General features: G+C 40.5%; 1 protein-coding gene across 1 annotated transcript; it reads left to right on the top strand.

Moving 5' to 3' along the window:
* The first annotated feature begins 421 nt into the window (after window positions 1-421).
* On the top strand, window positions 422-23,577 carry LOC104279326 (abhydrolase domain-containing protein 3-like). Its single transcript, XM_009876566.1, is given in 10 exon segments — window positions 422-520; window positions 1,196-1,240; window positions 1,243-1,406; window positions 3,909-4,091; window positions 5,798-5,843; window positions 8,557-8,669; window positions 13,709-13,882; window positions 14,535-14,583; window positions 14,668-14,833; window positions 22,986-23,577. Coding segments are annotated over 10 exon segments (1,218 nt in total). The 3' UTR covers window positions 23,165-23,577.
* Window positions 23,578-23,754: the final 177 nt, after the last annotated feature.

The raw sequence follows: 23,754 nt of genomic DNA, 5'->3' as shown, positions 1-23,754 counted from the left end.
CGGGGACCCCTGCTCCTCCCGCCGTGCCCGGCCCGGCTGGGGAAGGGGCTCTGGCCTCGGGCGTCACCAAAATGCAGCTGTACCAGCCGGAGAACTTGGCAGCGCGGAGGTGGTTTGGAAAGGATGGTCAGGTGCCCTCCCTCCGCAACAGAAAAAACAACCTCTTGGGTTCGCTGACAGGGCAGGTGATAAAAGTAGTTTTCTGCCCTGGCATCTGTATTTGGTACCATCGTAAATACCTCTAGAGCTGCTGGTGGAGCGTTTTGGGGCTAGGACATTCTTGTACATCTCCTCATCAGTAGTGGTTTCACAGATAAATTTGGGCATTCGCAAATTGCTTGGATACGGTGCGATCCTGATCTGATCCTAAGGCAGTCCCGTGGTGCGAGCACCTCATAGAATGCTTAATCGACTGGAAACCATGTGCATATCAAGATTTGCGATTGCTGAAGACATGCGTGTTGCCACAGCCCTTCACAGAACCGCTGAGAACATAGCCGCCTTCTTCATCGAGAAGAGGGTACTTGATTTTCATCAGAGGAGAAAGATGAAGGGTCAGGAGGACGTACCAGTGCTGCTGTGTAGGTGCAATGGTTTTCTTCAAAGCATCTCTTGCTATCCTATAAATGCTTGCATGTTGGAGAGACAGCGTAAGAGAGAAGTTTAAAAATGTGGTTGCTAAAATGTGAGATGTTTGGTGTACAGGGATTTCCATGTTAATTGGTATACAGACGAAAACTGTAAGAAAAATGTCTATGCAGAGCATTATTAGAGATGAGTGACCAATGCAGTTGTGTACTGTAGTTTGAGATGGGAGGAGGAGTGTCCTCCCAGGTTAAAATAGGTTCTGCAGGTACACAGTCAAAGTACATGGATTAAGCACCATTTCTGTACGGTGCAAGAAAGTTGACTCAGTAAAATCTTTCTCACTTGCTATGAAACAGTGTGGCTTTGATTTGTCAGTGAAAGACACAATGCTGGTAAAATTAGAGCTGGAACAGCGTATTATTAGAAATAGGTAAGGAATCCCTTACATTTAGTGAGTTTCACTTTTCAGTTGGCTATTTTGGCACTTTGTTTTGTTTGGCTTATTTATCTATCACGAAAGGAAAAAATACTGCAAATGATTACAAGAAAGAAATCTGTTTACTGGGAGAGATTTAAACAAGCTTTCATTTCTTTCTTTCTTTGTTAGTTTGTTTTATACGAATGCCTATGCCTCACTGCAATCTCTCTTCCTAGAAACCCCAGCTGGTGGCCAGCAACGATCGTTTCTGCCGCTTTCTCGAGGAATATTGCCCTGTTGTGACAGAAACTTACTATCCAACGATTTGGTGCTGGGAAGGTCGGGTGCAGACACTCCTGCGTCCCTTTATCACCTCTAGACCCCAAGTACAGTACAGAAAGTAAGTGCCTTTCTTCTGGAAAGTGATTGATTTGGTAGCCAGCAGTTGCCTTACTCTGACTATGTCACAGCTACCAACATTTCTCAAGCTTGTGCCCATTTTTTTGCTTTATGCCCACCTTTACAACTTCATTGTAGACTTGGAACCGTCTCTATCCTGAATTCAGTATACAGTAGGATTAAAAGGTCAAGGTTCACAAATGGTCTTTTTTTAGCTCAGAGAGTTTTGGAGCCCTGAAATATTGATGACAGTATAGGAACTGATGTGATTATATGTTCACAGGATCACACAGTGATTGAGGTCAGAAAGGACCTCTGGAGGTCACCTTATCCAACCACTCTGCTCAAGCAGGGCCACCTAGATAGAGCCAGTTGCTCTGGGTTGTGCCCAGACAGCTCTTGAATATCCCTTGGGATGGTGACTCCACAACGTCCCTGGGCAACCTGTGTCAGTGTTCAGTCACCTTCACAGTGAAAAAGGGTTTCCTGATGTTCGGAGGGAACCTCCTGTGTTTCAGTTTGTGCCCATTGCCTCTAGTCCTGTCACTGGGCACCACTGACGAGAGCCTGGCTCCATCCTCTTTGCACTCTCCCTTCAGGAATTTAAATGCCTTTTCCAAGCTGAGCAGCCCCAGCTCCCTCAGTCTTTCCTCACAGGTGATATTCTTAAGTCCCTTCGCTATCGTTATGGCCCTTTGCTGGTCTCTCTCCAATATGTCGACATCTCCCTTGTACTGGGGAGCTCAGAAATGGACTCAATACTCCAGGCGTGCCCTCACCAGTGCTCAATAGAGGGGAAAGATCATCTCTCTCGACCTGCTGGCGATGCTTCTCTTAATGCAGCCCAGGAGGCTCTTGGTCTTCATCCCTGAGACAGCGCATTGCTGGCTTGTATTCAACATAGTGTCCACCAGGACCCTTGCATCCTTTTCTGTCAAGCTGCTTTCCAGATGGTCAGCCCCCAGTCTGTGCTGGTGCACAGGGTTATTCCTTCCCAGGTCCAGGACTTTCCACTTCCGCTCTCTGTACTTCATAGAGTTCCCCTCTGCCCGTTTCTCCAACCTGTTGAGTCCCTCTGGATGGCAGCACAGTCATCTGGTGTATCAAATATTCTGGTATTTGAATGCCATTATTTTGCAAAGGTCATGCAGTCACTGTGTCTGTTCATTGAACCAACATGTTCCACCTTAACCATGGCATGGCTGCATTCGGCATTGTTTTGCATATATAAAACTTCTGGGATTTTCAGAGTGACTTTTGCCTGTGGGGTTTATGTTGTCTTCTCTTATACCTAAATTCTAAGAGGGAAAACCCCCTTATATTTAGTGTTTGTCCTCAGCTGCTCTCTCTCACACAGAAATGAGACTTAGTCTGGCAAATGAGGCGTTTGGCACAAGACCTAAGCAGAAGTACTTTTATGCGCCGGAACCTGGATGCAGCACAAGTTGTTTCAGCTCTGTTTGCATGGTAGAATAGATTTAGCACTTAGCAGCTTCCCTTAGTTTTAGTAACTAGGAAACATTTCAGTGGCATGGCCATGTCCACTTTTTCTAGCACTTCTTGTATACTCTCTATTTGAAGGTTTGTGAGGGAAGAAACATAGTTCCATGGGGCAGTGCTTATTTTGCACCATTTGAGATTGTGTTGGCAGTACACACCAGCACTGCATTTGCTTCCCATTACTGAAAATGGGCAAAGCTGAGCTAATGAGTCCAACAGGGCAGATGAGCTTTAAAATCTGGAGTAGATCCTATCACGACTTGCATCACTTGATGAAAAATCAAATGCAAGATAGGCTTACATTTTGGTGGTTCCTATGCCATCTCTCTCGTACAGTGTCTTCATTGCCAGGAAGAGGGAAGATGCTGTATGTTTTTTTAAAAAAAGAATGAAACCTTCTTATCACTGTTTAATGCATGCTTAGCCTGGAATATTATAGTACTTGCTGCATTCTTAAGACATGGTTTAAGAGTGCATTCTAGCAAAGTCTCTGGAAATACAGGGTGAAAGATACAGTAGTGCATGTCTGTGTTCTGCATCTTTAAAGCATAACAAAGTGCCATCCATTATACGTGCTGATTCTTTGAATAATGAGAAAAAAAAGATAAACGTTTAACACATTGCCCAGTGTACTATTAAAAATATCAAAAGATTCTCAGACGATCCAAAGAAAATCTGCAGTGCACAAGAGTGTATAAAACAGAAGGCAGTGCCCAAAACCACAGTAGTTATAAGCTTCCAGTGTATCAGCAGCAATTCATGAAGGGCCAGCTCTTCATTTACTGTGGACAGGAATTGCTCCACAAATTGACTGCGCTAACTCATGTCAGCTGTAGATGTGGCTCTTTTGGAACGGTAAACATACTTAGTTAGGCGGCACTTGGGAGTATTAAAATGCAATTTAAAATGCAGAATACCTGGTAATTTGTACACTGCAAGCGCTCTTAATAGTATACATATATTTTTCAATCTAATCAGTGTTGTCTTGAAATGTGCCTTTCAGCGAGCTCATTAAAACAGCAGATGGAGGACAGATTTCGTTGGATTGGTTTGATAATGATGGCAGCTTATATTATCCGGATGCTAGCACAAGACCCACTGTCCTGTTATTGCCTGGCCTGACAGGAACGAGCAAGGAGTCCTACATTCTTCATATGATCCATCAAAGCGAAACGCTGGGATATAGGTGCCAGTATTTTGCTTCTTCTAATAAGATCAAACATAAGTTATGTGTATGGGTAAGATGCCTTCCTAAGGCAAATGAGATCTAAAGACATTAGTTTATGTAATAAAGTATTAGTAGTAATAATAATAGTAGAATTATGTAACAGGCAGTACTTTCAGAAGGGCTGTTTTAGTGTCTACAGATGTGCCCCAAAGACTGCAGTGAAAGCAAGCTGAGTCTGTGGATGCCTTTGCTGCTGCTTCTTAAATTATAGTATCAGCAATTGTGTTACCTTTACACTTTCTAGAGAAAGGATTTGTGTTCAGCTCCAAGAAGTCTGATGTGGAAGGGTTGCTGGCAGCAGGCCTTGGAGGAGGTCAGCTTCTGAATGCCGAAATTGCTTGATTCATCAGGCTCAAATTCCCGAGTACAGAGAGAGGACAGCTAGCTTGCTCTTACTGGTGATAGTTAAGGAAGAGGTTTTTCACCTTTTAATTGTCACTGCTTAATTTAGTTTTGTTATTGAGGCTTCTGGTCAGAGTTGGGTAAATAAGTGGATTAGTCAATGAGTAGATTCCCTTATGTAATCATATTGCTGCTGCTGTGCTTTAAAATAAGTTGTCGTTGTTCTAGGATCTGTATTTGGAATATTACATTTTCTCTTTGCAGATTGGCTTCTGGTACTGATTGTAATAAGCTCTTCAAGCTTTTATCTATCTATCTGGCTATCTCTTCTCTGTTTGGAAGTTTGGATAAGTGCTTTACTAAATTATGACAGTGAAGTTGCACTTTATCTTTTCAAAGTACTTTTAAAATCACCTTAAAACTTAGAAATCAAAAATAGCAAGAGAGGAAAGTCCTCAAATCAACAGCTTCTTACTACTAATTTTTTAAGTATTCCTGAAAGAAATAATCTGCATTTGATCATAAAAGAAGGTACAGCATTAAAAAGGAGAGCTTTAGGTCAGATTTCAACAGAATACTATAATTTATTTTTTTTAAACAGCAGCATTTGAGGAAAATACCAAAATAATTTTTCATGCCTTTAACCCATCTACAGTATGTATGCATTATTTAACAAAATTATTACAGTGGCATGGTAGAGTAATAGAAGAGTAAGATTAATTAAGAAAGCATAGATCCTTAAATCATGGTAATATTGCTAGAAAATTCAGAGACTCCCACCAGCCTAGAGAGAACAGAATTTTCTCCTATACCAGACAAATAGAATCCCACCCCCAAGAACCTGCAGCTTAGATGCAGCTGCCATTATAATTTTGATTTGGCTCATGTCTTGCTGCTTAACACAATTACGCAGCTTCAGAGGATGCCTCCGCGCAGATCTCTGACGTTGCCTTCCAGAGCACTGCTGCAGGCTCAGCTGGCGGAGCTCACAGCTCCCACATGGTCAGCTCAGGGTGCTGCTGGCAGAAAGAGGTGCCTGTCCCAGCCTCAGGTACTCCCCAGGACTCTCGTCCTGCAGTCTGGCCTCGACCGGCACATCACGGAGCTCGTAGAGAGCCCCCCTGACTTCAGCGAGGTCCATTTTGGTATAAAGGTTGTTCCTCATAGGTCAGAGTTTAGGATCTGTAGGACCGTAAATATTTTTGTGCTGACCTTATTTGTAGAACTGGCTCAGTTTTCTTTACACTTTTTCATGTTTTGCTGTGTTTATCTTTAGTGGAATGAGTAATGCGAATAACTGAATTTACTGTCTCGATTTTTAGATGCGTGGTTTTTAACAATCGGGGAATTGCTGGTGAGGATCTTTTGGTAAGGATGACTTCTATGATAAACATCTCTCAGTTATAAGCCATATATATGGAATCATTTGTGTCTATCTTTGTGTCTGGATTTAAATGAGAGAAACTCATAGGATGTATTGAAAATGCAGGCGAGATAATCTAGTCAATCTGGTAAATCAATCATGTGCCAATATTAATCTTTTATTTTTAAAACTCAAAGAGGCCAACTGGTCAGCACACAATTTTTGTGAACATTTAATTTTAGGAAATAATTTAAAACATTAATACCTGTAACATTAAAATGAGCAATCCTTACACTTTTCTTTCAAAAAGTACTACACTATCTAAAATGCATACATCCAGGAAATGTGCTGTTAAAATTGACGTGTATTGAATTAATGAACTGGATTTATATGGATAGCCATACCCTAAAGGTTAAACATGTTCTTGTATTTTTCTCAACAATTACAACACAAACTCGGCTACAAAAGATTTTTTTTGTCTTTGAGACAGACATATCATGCCATAGAAATAACTGGTAATTCCACAAATGACAAAGTCGTGAAGCTAAGTGTTTTCTGCAACTAGGGACAAGGCATGATGAAATATTGCTGAACAAGCTTTGTTTCTTCATATGTGTTTTGTTGACGGTTCTGCAGCTGGAATGAATGTGCATAATACTCGGTATTGTTTTGCATTTTTTAATCCTCTGATTTCAAACTTTAAAAAGCTCAGAATGTTTTCCCATAATCAGATAAAGCATTTCAATGCAAATATTGCCACATTAAGAGTAGTTTTCTGCATACTTTTCGAGATGGATCTACAAAGCAGTTTTGTGATGCACAAAGTCCTTATTGATGAATTTCTGAATCGTTAAGAGAAAAGATCTCTTGTTTAGATGCATTGTGTGTATTTTACTGTAATCGGATTTACATCTTTAAGCTTTATAAAACCTTACTGTGAAGCAAACCAGCTGAAATAACCACGTTTTCTGCAAAGTTATTTTATACTTTAATATAAAATCCCTAGTTAATAGCGAGCACCACGGTAGAAATTAGTCATACAAGTAGTTATTTTTCTAGTCTTTTTAAAGATAGGTTCAAATTTACACCAAATAATAGCTATTTAAAGAATCAGTTTTAAAATGCTGTTCTTGTTTGTTATTGAAAGATACTGCGAAGTACTCTTAAGGATATTAGATTGACCACAGTCAACGTGAGCCAAGATGGTGTTTTAAAATATCTCCATTCCATGACTAGATAAAGTGTCAAGAATTAACTGAAATTAAAATATATCTCTCTAGTTTTATAAACTTCTAATCAAATATACTTTCACTTAGAATACATTAGACCCTAGTTAGCAAAAATAACATATTTTCCTTGTAATCTTGACAATTTAGTTAAAACAAAACACATTCACATTGCTTGTAATTCATAGTGTGTAAAACAGTGAAGAGTGAATCATGTGGATGAGAATTGGCAATGCAACATAAATGGAAATTAAAAATGTTTTGAGTTTTAATTATTCAGGTTTAGCTTTACTTTTCTTTTACTCTTTGACTTCGACATTTCAATATGCTTGTTAGATGTATTTTAAGTAATTAGTTTCATCTAATTAAACTGGTTAAAATTGCCTACAAATATCCAGGCTGTTAACTGAAAGCAATTACAAAAACACACCTTAAAATACATTGTTGCTTCAGGTGACAAATAAGTTCAATTCACTTATAATTAGGTATTTTTATGTTTACTTGTAACGTTTGTACTGAATTTTGGCAGGCCAGCCACTACCTAGAGTTAAGTCAAGGTACGTAACACGTTAGTAGCAACTCTATAGATAGAAGCTCTCTTTTGCTGTATATGAAATCTAGCGAACACCATTAGAAAAAAACTTATTTTGCTGTAATTCTTATTGTACCCAAAAGGGCTTAATCTCTCTTATACTGCTCCACATGGCTCCGCAGGCTGTGGCCTGTAGCAGGTGCCTGTGCTTATCTGACAAAAGGAGCAAAGGGGTTACTCAAATCTCAGTGATGGCTCTGGAAGTCATTCCAAGTCTCAATTCAAGATTTGAAAAGATGCTGATGGTAGAGAGAGAACGGATAATCTATCTGTTTCATTGCTTTAGTTAACATAATATTTTAGCAGATTAGATAAACAGCACCCCAGTTTTTTAGGAATTTACTTATTTATTTACTTGTGTGTAGAAAGCACCCCAGCTTTTAGGAATTTACTTATTTATTTACTTATATTATGTGTAGAATCTAAATACTGGCTACTTTTCAAATGCTAGCTGACAGAACTTGAAATCAAATATTTTCTTTTAGATGTGGATCAAGATGGTAAAATTGTCATTATAACTTGCTTTTCTGTAAATTGCAGCCTTTACAATGTGTTTCCATTTCCTCAGGGTATTTTAAAAATATCAGTACCTATCTAGTTCTGATCTAGTTCTATCTAGTTTAGCTCGGTGCTCTGTGTTCACATTTTGTCTAATGACCTGGAGATTGCAGATACTGAAGATATTTGTCACCTGTTTTATTTTTGTAATGATTAGAAGTATGACTTCTTCCTCCACCTCCCCTTGAAATGCTCTGGGTTTATATTTGCCATTTAGCGCAGCTTCACAATAAATGCTAAATTTATCTTGTTATATAAATGATCCTCTGTTCAGTTTGCTTTGTCCTTAAAGGATAATACAAAAGCTTATGATGGCATTTTTTCCCCTCTGACTCCTTACAGACACCAAGGACTTACTGTGCAGCTAACACAGAGGATTTAGAGGCCGTTATCCATCATGTACACGGCTTGCACCCCTCAGCTCCGTTCATGGCAGCCGGTGTTTCTATGGGAGGGTAAGGTATTATGTAACACAAGTCTCAGCTTAACTATGATGGTAAAATACGACTGTTGTAGCCTGATTGTAAATTATCCCTCTGTGATACTTGTGTTACTTGCTGAACTGCAGCTAGCTGGATCTGTCTCACACAGTTAGTATTCAAGAAAACTTTTAGAAACTGAACATCTTGGAGGCTTTTAGCTCTGTGTCAGGGAAGGTTGAAATTGTCCAACATTCAAAACTTGGGGGGGTGGAGAAAGGCAAGAAACACTGACAGGCAGATTGACAGCCAAACAGGTGGACGATAGAGTCTTTGGAAACTATGGAGGCTGTCTTTGGAGCACGGGAATAAAAAATAGGAACTAGAGCTAACATACAATGTTTCTTAGCAACCTCTGGAAATTACAAGATTTATCTTCAGTCTGTTTGGGTTCTGCAGTGTGTGGGTAGGTTAAGCTGGAAGAGTTGTTGAGTATCTGCTCTGTTTGGCTCAGAAGCAGGAAGTAGTATTGTTGTTGGAACCAGAATGGGTTGATGTAGCATGTGGTATTAAGACTTGCTGTGTCCTGGCTTTTCGCCAGAAGGCACAGCTAGAACAGACAATGATAGCACAGTTGCTTAGAAAAATCGCTGCTAGAAGCTAGAAGAAATGTTCAGACCGCCTCTACCAGAAATCGTAGGAGAGGAGAACTTCCATTAGCAATACTGCAGACACCGTGGTAACTTCCTGAGACTTCTGGTCTTTCTGATGAATTTTATGAAGGGTGGGCTGATATAGCCCTGCATATTGACATTAATATAGTAACAACTTGTAGGAGCTTTGGGATAAATACAGATTTGTTCAAGCAACATAGTTATGATAACCCATTAAATCAGTAACTTGGAAGCCTTTTAATTCAGGCTGTTCTTTTTTCCATTTGTGTTGTTGGTATTTTGCTAGTGAAGTATGAAGACATAGGAATCATTCCAGTATGTCAGTGTCTTTCTTACTGGGAAACCTAAAATTTGGTACAGTACTCAGACACAATCTTGTAAGAGCCAAATACAGGGACTTAACTTCTTCCCTAGACTTGCTTGTTTTTTTCTTACTAACAAAGCACAGTATGCCATTAGTTGCCTTCATTGCTGCAAGGGTGCCTTGCTAAGTCATGTTCAGTTTGCCCTCGTCTTTTCTGGCAGAGGTGCTCTCTAGGCAGTCATTAATCTGTCCTAGGTGCAGGACTTTGCATCTGCAATGTTGAACTTCATGAGGTTTCTGCCAGCCCATTTCTCCAACCTGTTGAGGTCCCTCAGACTGGCTTCCCCCAGCCAGTCCCCACAGTTTGACCTGCAAGCTTACTAAGGGTGCCTTCATCTCATCATCCAATTAATTAAGACATTGCACAGTATTGGCCCCAGTATTGATTCCATGAGGAATACTACTAGTAACTGGTCCAACCACTCCAGTTGGACTTCAAGTTCCTAATCACAGCTCTCTGAGCCTAGTGGTCTAGTCAGTTTTCCACTCCAATTTGGCTACATCGAGATGATGTAAGACTGTCAAAAGCTTTGCTAAAGTCAAAATAAGCAACATACACTCCTTTTCCCTAACCAACAAAGTCAGCTCATAACAGAAGGCAACCAGGTTGTGTTTGGCCTTGGTAAATGCATGCTGCCTGTTATCAGTCACCTTCTTTACCTTTACAGGCTTGGAAATGCCTTCCAGAGGATATTCCCAAAGCACTGAGGTTAGGCTGACCAGCCTGTATTTCCTTCTCCTTGCTATTCTTGTAGATGGATGCCTTTTTTCCTAGGCATCAGGTATATCCCACAATGCTGCAACCTTTCAAAAGTCAAAGAGAGCAGTATCACTGTGACATAGGCTGCCTCCCTCTGGAGCTCTTGGTTCGCCTCACCTGGTCCCACTGACAGATCTGCGTCCAGTTTGCATAACTGGGTCCTAACTCAATCTTCCTCTGCCATGAGTAATAACAACACACTCTCCACACGCACAGGGACCTGGAAGGCCTGAAAGCAGACCTCAGCCATAAAGACAGGGAAGACCAGGATAGCCCTGGGCTTTTATAAATCTTTTATCACTAGGTTCCCTGCTCTGTTGAACAGTGGTCTGAGGAAGGAATAGAGGCTGGTCAGCCTAACCTCAGCTTTTTGGCAAGATCCTCTGGAAGCCATTTCCAAGCATATGAAGGATAAGAAGGTAAATAATCAAATAATCTTAGTGGCCAAGAGTGTTTTGTACCTTCCCATACCTGCTGGGTTCTTCCTTACATGTGAGTAGCGGATCCATAGAACAGTTTCCTTATTTGGGCCATTGATCATGTATCACAACATTGTTGTCAGTACTCTTCAGAAATTTGGCCTGCTTGTGCCTTGCTGTGTTGATGGAGCTGATGTTGAGATGATTGCAGTTCCCTGTGTCCGGTGATTATGAAGCTTCTTTGAGCTGTCCAAAGACTTGGATTCTCTAATTCCTCCTCCTGATAAGGACGTCTATAGCAGACACTCACCGTGATACACCCTTCATTAGCCTCCTATCTGATTTTGACCTATTAGTTCTGAATTGGCTTATAACCTATACCAAGGAAGGGTTCCACGTGTTTGAATAACATCTTCTGCATCCATCATAACATAGCCTTGTCTACCTGTGAGCCCTCCAAGTCTCTGTGATCCAATAAACTTCTGTGGCTATGCAGAGATCTAATTCCTACTGTTTTTCCCCCAGCTGTGTGTTTATGTACATAGGGGGCTGCAGTCATGCTGCTTTCTCAGGGATTTGTGAGAACGTCCCCCATTATGCTATTCCTTGGGTGCTTCATCAGGGCCTGCGGGGCCTTTGCTTTGCTCTCCATCCCTTGACAGATCTACTTCAAAACTCTTCTTCACAAGGTTAGCAAACCCGTTGGCTTTTATCTCCCTTGGCGTGATGCTGTGTTTCCCCAGCTCAGGCTTCTTTGCATGCAAAACATGAAATAACATGATGTATTGCAAAACCATGTTTCACTGGAAGTGGTGAAAGCCAATGAAGCATCTGCAGTAGAGGCTTGTTTCAATGATTTAAAGTGTAGCAGTTCTTCATGTGTAGTGCAACATGATGCTACAACTAAGAGGGCCAGGGAGCAGTAAATGAAGCACTAGGTTTACGGGGCTGAAAGTGCAATAGAAGCTAGCAGCTCTGGGACTGGTACAAAAGGCCGGTTCAGCCTTTAGTGTCATTTCTGTCCTTGGTTTAACCTAGTTACGGTATCCTAAACAGTGGTGAAATCTGTTAGTATGGCACAGGGGATCTGTGCTGTATTCCCGGTTTTTACCTCACCACCACCACTGGGTGATTTTAGGCAAGATGTTACACCTTCTTCCTCCAGTATGTTTTTAAGTCGTGAACCACAGAGAGAAAGCATATGCTTAGTTGTACAGAAAACTGGAAGAGTGTCTCATCAGCCACATGGGGGCTGTTTCCATGCTTCAAAATGAATTGGAGCACTTCCATGTTTAAAATTAAGCAGGAACAGAGATCTCACCTGGCGCATATTGTGAGTCATCCACTTCTCTTAATCTTACAACCGTTTTTATTATCTATCCCTTTTCAAAAATTTCTGAGTAGCCACCTAATCTACATAGGACACATTTGCCCAATTAAGAAGAAAAATAAACATTCACTTCACAAAGGTGTAAATATAAATGAAAAATGAAAGCCCACTGGTTCTACTGATCTTCAGGATGTCTTGTAGAAAGGGAATTTGTTTTCTAGCATAAAGATTCCTAAACCTTCCTCCTAATACATACACTCTGTGAATTCTATTAGAGAAGTGGCTTCTCCTGCTACTGCAAGTTGTTTTTTAATTGGTTTATGGTTCAATGTGCTTACAATATATGGACTGGTGACTCACAGGTTCTTCCTCCTCTGTGGGTGAGAGGGAACATATGCTGCCTAACTCCTGTATGTGCCACAGGTGACTTTCCTCATTGGGTTTAGCTGTGTGAGCTGATGGCAGGAGCCCACTCTCAAGTGCTGTTTGCTGTTCTTTTCCGGCTGGTTCCTACCAACTGGCAAATCTTCAGTAATACCAAAGATTGTTTTCCCTTTTGCACTGCTCTCCTATGATCTGGAAGGTAGTCCAGTGGTAGGATAAAGTCTCTGTGATGGCAGCCTGGTTCATAATGTCTTTGCTCAAGGTTGCTGTCTCCTGGAGTATGGTAGATGAAGCCAAGGTACAGTGTTGGTGGTCCAGGGAGTTATACTAAGTTGTTGAACCTATAATGTTTTGAGTTAAAGGCTTAGTATTAAAATGCTGGAGTCTCAGGAAGTAAAGTAAGACTTACAGCTTTTCTGTTAGTATTTTTCTCCTACTCTCTTCCTGCTATTTTAATGTTTTTGCATTTGAAGGCATGATGAACTCTCCCCTTTTATCAATGTAACTATACATCAGCAGTAGAGACTGTAGGTTGTAACTGGTCAGAAAGGGAAGACTTAAGCCATTTATTTGACTCGTAATTTTATTTAGCTTGTTTTGCTTATTATCCAACACTTCATTCTTTACATACTGTGTGTTAAAAAACAGCTGTGTTCTCTCATACGTGTGAGGTGTCAAAAGACAGATTTGTAGTGAGGCAGGCATACCAGGGGCAGCTTGCATTTGTCAAGCACACTGATCACGTTTATCAGTTCAAGAAGACTAAGAGCTTGTAAGATGGTAAAACTTACTAACAACTTGGGAATACCTGCTCCATGAGTAAGAGATATTTATTTGCCTTTTCCTCCCTTTTAGTGATGTGAATAAGGCTAGTTCATCTCTATTTGTTTCTAAATGCACTCCTCCTCACATTCTACACAAGTGCACTTGGTTCCTCTGTTGACAGCAGAGAGCGAAAGCGAACTTTTTGAGTCATATGTTGATTACACTGGCTACCTTTTAGAAGTATTAGGCACAACTGTAGGGCTGATACAAAGAACTATTGAAAACGAGACAAAACGGTGGCTGATTGTTTTATTTGCTTTAAATTGAAGCCAACAATTTGATAGTATATGTGTTTTCTGTTTTTCATTTCTCTTTGTAGCATGCTTCTTTTAAATTACCTGGGCAAAACTGGCAGAGACACTCCTTTAATGGCAGCTGCAATTTTCTCCGCGGGTTGGAATGTTTTTGAATCTGTAGAATCTCTGGAGAAGCCACTAAACTGGCTTCTTTTCAACTATTACTTGACTACTTGTCTACAGTCCTCTATCAGCAGGTGAGTTGTATTCTGAACTGTTTAGCAAGGTGGAAGATGTTAACATGAGATCTACAGCAGGTATAATAATACTGGGAAAATTAAGGCTGTAACAACACTTCACATAGCTGTTCTGTGTGCATTCTTCTGTAAGCTTTGAAATAGAAAGGATCTTTGCAAGAAATGTTGCCATCAATGTGACTAAATTTCTCTGCTCCTCAAGTGACTCAGCACAAGACTAATGTACTTCTGTATTTATGGATTAAGTGAACAGATTTTTAAAAATTTTTAGATATGCACTTATTGACTTTGAGTATATGTGTATATATAGTAATTCTTTTAAGTTGCTGTTGACTGCAGAAGCATGGAAAGGACTAGTTCATCTTTTGCTTAAAAAATTTAGAGTGTATTTTCTATGCCAAAATATTTAGTTTTCTTATCTTTGGCATCTTTTTCATGGCTTATTCAGATTTTTACTATGTTGCTGGATGTGCCTGCATATGAATGAACAATTCTTCTGTTCTTGGGTTCCAGACAGGTTTTTAATGACAGTAAATTAAAACCATGTTCTTGTTAGGGAATCACTTCTATAAATCTATCTGTAAAGTAGAGCACTTCTGCATCTGTTTATATAACAAAAATTAAGCTCTCCAATTATTCTCTTTCCCTTTAGGCATCGACAAATGTTGGAGAAATTATTTGATATGGATCTCGTGATGAAGGTATGTGAAAATGTTAGTTCTGCTTTAGCTGGATGCTGTTGTCCAAATGCTGACATAGTTCCCTGTTTGAATTCTGTATTTCAGGCTAGAACTGTTAGAGAATTTGATAAGCAGTTCACTTCTGTCATGTTTGGCTACCGTACAATTGATGATTACTATGAAGATGCTAGCCCCTGTCGCAAGCTGAAGTCAGTAGGAATTCCAGTGTTGTGTCTAAACTCTGTGGATGATGTTTTCTCACCAGGCCATGGTACGTTTAGGCTTTAAAAAATATCTTTATCTATATATGCAATCATTAAGACAAACTACATAGTTCTGAGAATGAACTTGGGCCGATATGTGGAGGTATATTTGAATGTTACTTGTATATAGGATCAAAACCTCCAGGGATGAATCAGTCTTGCAATTACAGTGTAAGACACAGTAAACAGCTGATGATGGAGAGACCCGATGAGTACAGAATGCAGAAGCACAGGGGGTGGAAAACGTTAGCCATTAGTAGACTCTTTACAGTGAAAAGCAAGAAATAAGCACGTTTACAATGTGAGTTATTTCACTGTAAGGAAGATATCAGATGTTTTGCCCTCTCAGAAGCACCCATTTCTATTCATCAAATACAAAGAGAGCCTATAATGAAGGACTCGGATTCAGATGTCTGGATTTTAGACATTCAGTGTTCAATGAAAGTAAAAATAAGTATTTTTTTATTGCCATTTTTCAATCCAGTCCCTACAAAGAATGTCAGGGAGTTGTTTGTTTTTCAGATGACTTGAAATCCTCAGCTGTTGATCTCAGTGCCACCTACAGTGTGTGATAATCAAAAGTAAGAAAAAATGTAAGTTAGCATGTAGGCCAAAATCTGGGGTAAAGGAAGAGATATAGACAACGCCAGCTCCTAGAAGGAGGCACGCTGAAATTAATAAGAATCTAACTAGAAGATGAAGCAGAAATATCAGTAGTAACAGATAGACTGAAAACTTTGTTTTCTCTTTTTTCCTGTTTTCTGCCAAACATGATCACTATGAACATTTTCCTTTTGATCTGAAGATCAAAACCGTGTTGCTAACTGTCTTAAAAAGATAGACTTGTTCTGCAGTCTGTTTATTGGTTAGAGTGTCTGAGAAGAGAGAACAAAAGCTAGTGTAGAGGAGAGGCACTATAATGGAACAGCTGGTTGAGGGGACAGTCTTCAGCAGTGAACACCTGACACTTTTAAATACAAAGTTATCTTGATTTCTTTCAGTTTTTTCTGTCAAGTCAAGAATGAGTCATGAAACTAAAATCAGTAGGATTAGAACAAGCAGAAGAATGAAAGAATTGGGAGAGACTCTCTGTGTATGTTTTGTCTGTGTATGCATGTACAACACATACAGAAACATGCACACGCTTACATTATTATTTATAGTTCAAATACCTGTTAGACACAAATGTGACATGAAAAGGGCCACTCCAATAGAGTGCACTAGAAGAAGACAATCTGATTTCTTCTCCTCTTCAACAAAAAGCATCCTTGCCATGCATGAACAATACAAAGAGATGACAGCCACCTAATATGAGGGTCAAAATGCTGACTGGATTAGCAAAACTATCTTATCCCTTATATTCGCCTAAAAAAAATAAGATCTGGGCAAACACAGCAATATTCTTCCAGAATACTGCATCCGCCGGTTCAGGGACTTTCTCAGACAGTTCCTTTTTACTAGCCTCTGTGGGATTTTTTTTTTTTTCCTTGAAATTGGCCAGTTACTGTTTCTGTTATAAGTGTAAAATGTCCTGGAAATAAGAATGGATGGGGCTGTGACCCTAAAATCTGTGTCCAATTATAAAATCTGGCTAGTGATTCTGAAGATAGCTTTTTATGAATCTTACGACCCTGAGGTTGACTTTCTCCATAGTACCGCAAGGTGGGTGATCTGCTCTGCCATGCTTCTGCCATGAAGTGTCTTAGAAAGTGTCTTAAAGTGGCTTTACCCATATGTTTAGTTCTGCCTCAGTTTGTGGTTTCTGTTCTAAAGTGAAGTAGTAAATGTGGCAGGAGTAAGCTAGCTAGTTAGCACAAGTAGCAACAGTGAACCAGACAGTGTGCCTCTGTCCGTGCAGGATTTGTTAACCTTTTGCGGCCTGTTATCAGCGGGACCGGGACCTTTGTTAGCTAGATTAAAGCTAGTGCAAATACCCCAGATACCCTTGTCTCTTCAGTTTAGAATATAACCTCCAGCTCTCAAGAGCCAACCATTGACCTTGACCCTGTGAAATTCAATCTGAACACAAGAAAACATTTATTTTACTGAGAGTGGTCAAACACTGCCATAGAAGGTTGTGGGGTGTCTATCTATGGAGATACTCAAGACCTGATTGGACACAGTCCTGGGCAACCTGGGTAACCCTGCTAGAGCAAGAGAGGTTGGACTAAATGATCTCAAGAGGTTTCTTAGAGCCTCAGTAGTTCTGTGATTGTGTAGTCTCACTGGCCAAAAGATTGAGTCCCTGGAGTACAGCTGTAGCAGATCTTTCCTCCCTTGGAGCTGGTTTCTCAAAGACACACAAGTCTTGGTGAACAGTGGATTATAGGGATGGTCTTTTGTGTAAGATTAAGTATCAAACCTATTGTTAGAATGCCTTACAAGCCTTGTAGTGTAGAAGGGAGTGAGGCAGAGCACCACGAGGAACCTGAAACAAGAAGTGTTGAGAGTCTGTTGTAATGACTGTCCATGCTCTCTTAAACTCTTACCCTAACCAACCTTTCTCCATGAAAATATTTGGGTGGTTAGGCATTAATTTATTACTTGTTTACAGAGTTAATGATTTTGGCTGCAAACCCTTGTCCTTCTCATGATAAGTTTACATTAGAAGGGGCCACCAGGGCAATGCTGATATGCAGCTAATAGCGGGACTCTGTTCCGCCTGTCTGTCCTTGCCTCCTATTTTGTGCTACGCATCTGCAGTGTGCAACGTTGAGGTGGCAGGAGACACGGAGCACCCTGATTAGCAGCCTAGAAATTATGGCTTTTGCTATCATTTACTGGAGTTTATTCATCCTGACACTTTTGTGGGCTGTTTTATGTTAGCAAACATAAGGAGCTGGTGTTACTCTGGGAGGTGATTTTATTCTGGCAACTTGCTTGTTTTTTATGACTCAAGTTTATGGACACATGTAAGCCCGTGGCAACCAGAGGCAGTTTCTACTCACAACTGTGTAATGGATTCAATGCCACAGAATTTCTTCTGAGCCAGACCCCAGCCTTTTATTGTCTTTGGGGACTGATTATTTCATGCCTCATCTCTCCCAGTAATATCTACCAGCTTTTAAGCTACCCTCCATCTCTACTGTATGTAGCTGTAGTTTCCAACAGCTGGGAAAAAGGCCTAGAAAACTTATTAGGGAGAAAGTTGTGCTAGAATTCCTTTGTGTTAAAATATCCTTTATAAAGCCAGACACAGATGTCTTCCTATAACAGAGCTTGGGGGATGCAAACCCAGGTCTGCTTTGCCACTACACAATATGGACCTAAAGAGAGACTTTCCTTAAAAAGTGCAGATCCTGTCTCTGTTGACTTACCACCTGATCATTTCTTCTCATGTAGCTTTTTGGTACACTTTATACTTAGCAGCAATTATTTTCGAATATATTGTGAAAATGTGCCTTTGGATCTCAATCCAGTACTAGGAAGAAACAGTTTATGGGCAATCCTTCCTTAATGGTGCTGTTTAAAGTTCATAGAGCTTGGCAGCCGATGTATCTGTAGTTCAGTTCTGGAATGCAATTCCCATATTGCATAATACTAACTAATGAAAACAAATGCTTTCTTTATTGCATGACACTTCTCTCACGTTAACTAATTTAAACAAGTCATTGGTTGAGGAAATACGTAATATAACCAAGTCAAGCCCTTTTATTTTGCAAGTGTGAAAAAATAAATCAAGAAGCTGGACTGATAGGATTCATTATCAGTGTCACATTTAACTTTTCATCTGAAGTGGCATTTTTCTCCTCAGAGACTTTAAGCAGCGTATTAGGCATCTGAATTAAATTTCACTCGACTAATGCTTAGCTAATTGCTGCTGGTGAGTGTTGTGCCCGAGCTGAAAGCCTGCCCTTGAAGCTACTACCATGCCAGCTCCCTCCTGATGCAATGTGCCAAATAAGAGTATGTCTGAAGCTCAGTTATACTTGTTATTGAACTCTCTGAACCTCTTCTGTCTCTCTGAATCCAGTCTTGGAGTAATTGCTCTTAGGCATTATTTTGCATCCTATTATGTAAACAGCACAGTTGAATGAAGTCTGGAGAGACCAAATGGCCGAGGAATGGCCAGGTGGATAATAATTAGGGTAAGAGTTGAAGGAACTGGAAGAAATTGACCAAACAATGGAACAGAACGTTTGGTTATTTATTACTTTTTAAGCTGATCCTGCTTCACATGTATTATTGTTCTTTTTTTTTTAAAAACACTTTTCACAAAGAACATACAACTAATTGATTTTGAACGAGGTAAATCTGCACAGATAAATTTACATTGCAGTTCTGAGATGACAAATAACAGGTCTGTGACTGCTGGATCAAAGAGCAGTGCAGATCTTGGTCAGTAGAAATGTAGGTACAGGGTTACATGTGGGCAAAAACGAAGAGTACTGTCTTTTGGCAGGCTACCGTATATCCTAGAGTGCATCACATCCAGTGCTCCGTTCATCTGCCCTTTACATTGCAGAATTTTCTCTGTTGCGTTGTGGGTTTATTTGTGGATGGCTAACAGTCCCTAGGAACAGCCTTGAGAAAAGTACCACGCCACTGCCAAGCATCATTTGCATTTTGGCACTGAAGAGCAACACACATATTCAGTTCTCTCCTGAGAAGCTGCAGAGCAAGAAACTCATGCAAACGGTGACCCAACTGTATCAAGACCGACTATGTCAAGGGCAAGCTTTCCTGCTCACCACAGGGGAGGTAAGAGCAGAGAGATAACAGCAGGTCCATCTTGGCACCTACTGAAAATCCTCACTGCAGATGGAAGCAAATGACAATGTATTCAGCACAGTGCTGCAGCAGAATTCTGTTGTAAATGCATGTTAGTTAGAACAGGCTGAAATTCAGCATGGTCGTAAAGACCTGTGTGTGGCTCACACCTTGCCTGGCACAGAAGATAACCAGCATCCGAGTGCTGGTAGGCTTCTAGGAGTGAGCTGCTGGAACTGTCTGGAGGCAGGAAGCATATGGCACCCACTACAGTATTGCCAATTAGCTTGAGAATGAATAATTAACCACTAGCAAACTGATTTGGGAAGTATCATTACTCTGGCAACCTGTGAATGACAGGTATGGAGCGGTCGCAAGGAACTTTGTGTATAAGGGCTTCCCCAGCTGGGTTGGCACATCTACCTTCCACACCCCCAGCAAACCACTTTCTCAGCAAGAAAGGATAATTCTCTCTACACTTTGATGCCAGACTGACAAACTGAACAAACATCAGGTTTCTGCAGTCTTAGCTAGTGAAAAAGTGTGTCCAGGCGAGTACCCACCTCATCCTGAAACCATTAGGGTTGATGGAGTTCTCATGTTATCTGTGATTCTTGGAGATCAAGTCTGTCTCTTCCTATACACTCTTCTCCATGCCCTTCCATATAAGCCTATCTGTTAGTCCTCTCAGTGACCAGGGAGGCGGATGCAAAACAGACCTGGAAAGTGCAATTCGTCATCTAAAGGAGGAACGGGGGCTCAAGCTTGAGCCTGATCCCCTCTTCCCTATCAGGATTCTCTTTACTGTGGCCCATGCCCTACTAGAGGGAGAGGAGCAGATGGCTTGGTACAGAGAAGTGGGCAAATTCCTGTGCAGTCGGCAGAAGCTGACGTGAATCATAGCCACTGTCTTTGTACTCGGCAATGTGTCCATCCACAGAATCCAAGGGAGCCACATCAGAGACTGCTGGGCAGATTAAGTCAGACAAAACTCCAGACGAGCACTTGCTGAGTCTGGAGTCTGAAAATGATGCATGTGTTGGATTGCAAGAATTAACACATTGTTTTCAGCACCTCTTGTTTTCAGCCTGTGCTGTTTCCCAGTCAAGGCTGGCAGGCCCTAAGCTTTTATTTCATTGACTCTTCTTTTAGTCTTGCCTCAGCATTGCTTTAAAAAGCCCAGAGACTGCATATAATATTTTCAGTTTTCCAGCCGAACAAAGAAAAGTCAAGGATTTCTTGTACAGACAGTGAGAAGCACAGTTTCTTCCACCTAGTAAAGAATCAGAATTGCTCACTAAGTGCTGGAATCTATTGACTACTTGGATGCTTGCAGCTTTGAAAGGAGGGGAAGAGAGGAAGAAATGAATAGCAGTGATCAGCTAAGAATCTCATGTACTCCACAAGACAATCCCCATTGCTCTCTGGTGCTCAGTCTGTGCTCCATTCAGGGCACAATCAAGTACCTTATGTTACAGGCAGGAACCTTGTATCACAATGCTCATAAAAGACACGAACACTGCTACAGATATGGTTGGTTTAGCATCCTTGCTGAGGCCCCGGAGTGGAACAGAACATGTCCTTCCAGGCACTGCTTGTAAGGACCTGTGAGGCACAGGCTGCTGCCCCGACTCTGCAGGTCCAGCGCTTCTGCCGTGATGGATTTTAAGTTGCGCAGCTGTTCATTGTAGTCATTGCATTCACCATCTCATGTGATGTACTCTGGCTGGCGTCCTTCTCTGGCTAAGGACTTCCAGTTGCTGAAAACGAAGGCAAATCAGCAGCTGAAGCACACCGCAATGAGCCTGGCAGCACCCAAATGAAAGTCAGGAACTCCACAATAAAGCAGGTAGTGATATGCAAGGATAATGACTATTCAAGGATAATGAACGTGTAGTAGTGCCAAAGCATTTTTACTTTAGCAGGATATGACCTAAAAGCAGATTTATTGTCTTATGGAATCATGAACTTTTTTTAGACAATACAGTGAAAGTCCTGTTGTTCCCTTCTGTCTGGACAAAGCAGGTCTTCTTTTGCTGTTGTTTTCTCTGTCAATCCTGAATAATCAAAAAATCTGTATTATTCCCCCCCCTTCCATGAAGTTTATTATTTGAAAACTGGAACTTCAAATGACATTTTTCACTGAAATGTATTGGGATTTTTCTGCTTGTTCAGGAGCACTTCTAGCATTCTTAAAATTCCAGAGAAAGCAGCTTAAATAAGTTATTTTTTATATCCAGACCACAAACACCACAGCTCTATAAAGCTCCACTGTTGTGTCAGTCAGTTTATATGATAATAATGTCATCCTGCCACACTGAAATACCATTTATGAAGTCATAGGCTTTCTCGGTTGTCAGCGTGCACTACCTGAACTTTATTTTCTTTCCCAAAGGGAACTCCTCAGGTGAGAGCACTGATTAAGCTCGACACCTATGCATATTGAACTAAGATGCAGTGAAACCTCCCCCCTCCAGCACATTTCAAGATCAGCACGTATCTCAGGTGTCATTCACAGAGGAGTTTAAGCTAGCTGTCGGCTGTGACCGAAAAGGGCCACCTCACCGCAGTCCTCATCTGACTGCCTGCTGCCATTCACATACTGGCATTAACATGAGGAAGCAGATCAGGGAGCTGATCCAGCTGAGAGCTAACCCAGCAAAAGAAAAATCCTCGTAGTATCTGGTCTAATAATCTAAATTCTAAATGAAATAATTTTCTATCAGTCACTGTTCAGTAGAGAACCACTAAACTACTGGGTGACACAGAGCAGCTTTTTGTGTCCTTGAGCAGTTGTGTGCCCTTCCTCTTTTTCTGTTTACCTTGCGTATTTAGATTATGAGCTCCTCAAGGGCAAGAACCATCTCCCAGTGTGTTTGCTGATGTGCACCAAATGTGCAGGTGTAAATGTATGGCAAATCAGATACAATGATGATAACCCAGGATAATCTTTAATATTAGCTGATAGGATATCTTACAGACAAAACCTTACTGTGATATTAAAGGTTTTGTGTTTGGAGTCTCCTACAAAAAGAATGGGATTCACAATTAAGGTATCAGTTCCTCAGTTTTTCCAAAGTTGAATATTGCAACATGGGTTAAAAACTACAGGCTTGATTGTCCTTTCACTTATATTATTTATACCAAATCATTCATATGCATTAACATGGGTGCTGCTCCATGAGTGGGACTGAAAGAAAGATGAAGCCAAATGATTTCTGAAACTTTTGCAGCAGCCAGGAAAATCACATAGGGAAGGTGAGTAAATGATGAAGAGTAAAATGGCTTTTAATACAGCTGTGGTTCTATGTCCTGTGGTAGGTTTAAGCATATGCTTAAGTTGTGCATATTTATTCATATATAATATGAGAAATTTTTAAGAGACATTATTCAGTGGCTGGCATTTCATAGAAGGATACAGACTTATTGCTTCTTTTCCTCCCGTTTTAGCTATACCAGTAGAAACTGCCAAACAAAACGCAAATGTTGCTTTGGTTCTGACATCGTGCGGAGGTCACATTGGTTTTCTGGAAGGAATATGGCCAAGGAAGTGCACTTACATGGACAGAGTCTTCAAGCAGTTTGTGCAAGCTGTGTTTGAGCATGGAAACAAAATCTTTAGCATGTAGCTTTGGACCGCTATTATAGCACAGTGGCACATTCTGACAAGGGCAGTTAAGCTTAATGCACAAATTTTAACTCCTGTAAGCCAGCAAATGGATAATGTCCATTACTACATGCAAAAATATTTTTTGCCTAAGATTTTGTAGCAAGAAACTAAATATTATGTTGTCAATTTTATATTTATTTTTAATATGCCTTACTAAGAATGACCTTAAATGAAACACCATTCTGCATACATCAAACTGCAGTTAACCAAAACCATCAAGTAAACAGATTATGGTTCCTCAGGATTTTAACTTATACCAGTACATATTTAGGAGACTTAATTTAGATGGCTTTTAATATTAGAACAGCAGCACTCAAAATATCATATATTATCCTGTCACATATAGTAAGTACTAGTTGGCCCATTCCTTAGGGCGCTGACGGTGAAAATCTTATGAAAGCAAAAGAAGGAGGGAACACAAAGAAACACTGGTTCTTCAAATAAGTCAAAATTTCAGCATGTTACTCTGTAGCATTAGACTGGTATCTGCTTTTGCTGTTCTTCCGTGAGAATATTCAGATTTAGGGCTAGTTATTGGATTTTAAACTA

The sequence above is a fragment of the Apaloderma vittatum genome, unplaced genomic scaffold (genome assembly GCF_000703405.1).
Source record: "Apaloderma vittatum isolate BGI_N311 unplaced genomic scaffold, ASM70340v1 scaffold41849, whole genome shotgun sequence".
Classification (NCBI taxonomy): Eukaryota; Metazoa; Chordata; class Aves; order Trogoniformes; family Trogonidae; genus Apaloderma; species Apaloderma vittatum.
The sequence above is the reverse complement of the archived record's forward strand: the minus strand, read 5'-3'. Positions and strand labels throughout refer to the sequence as shown.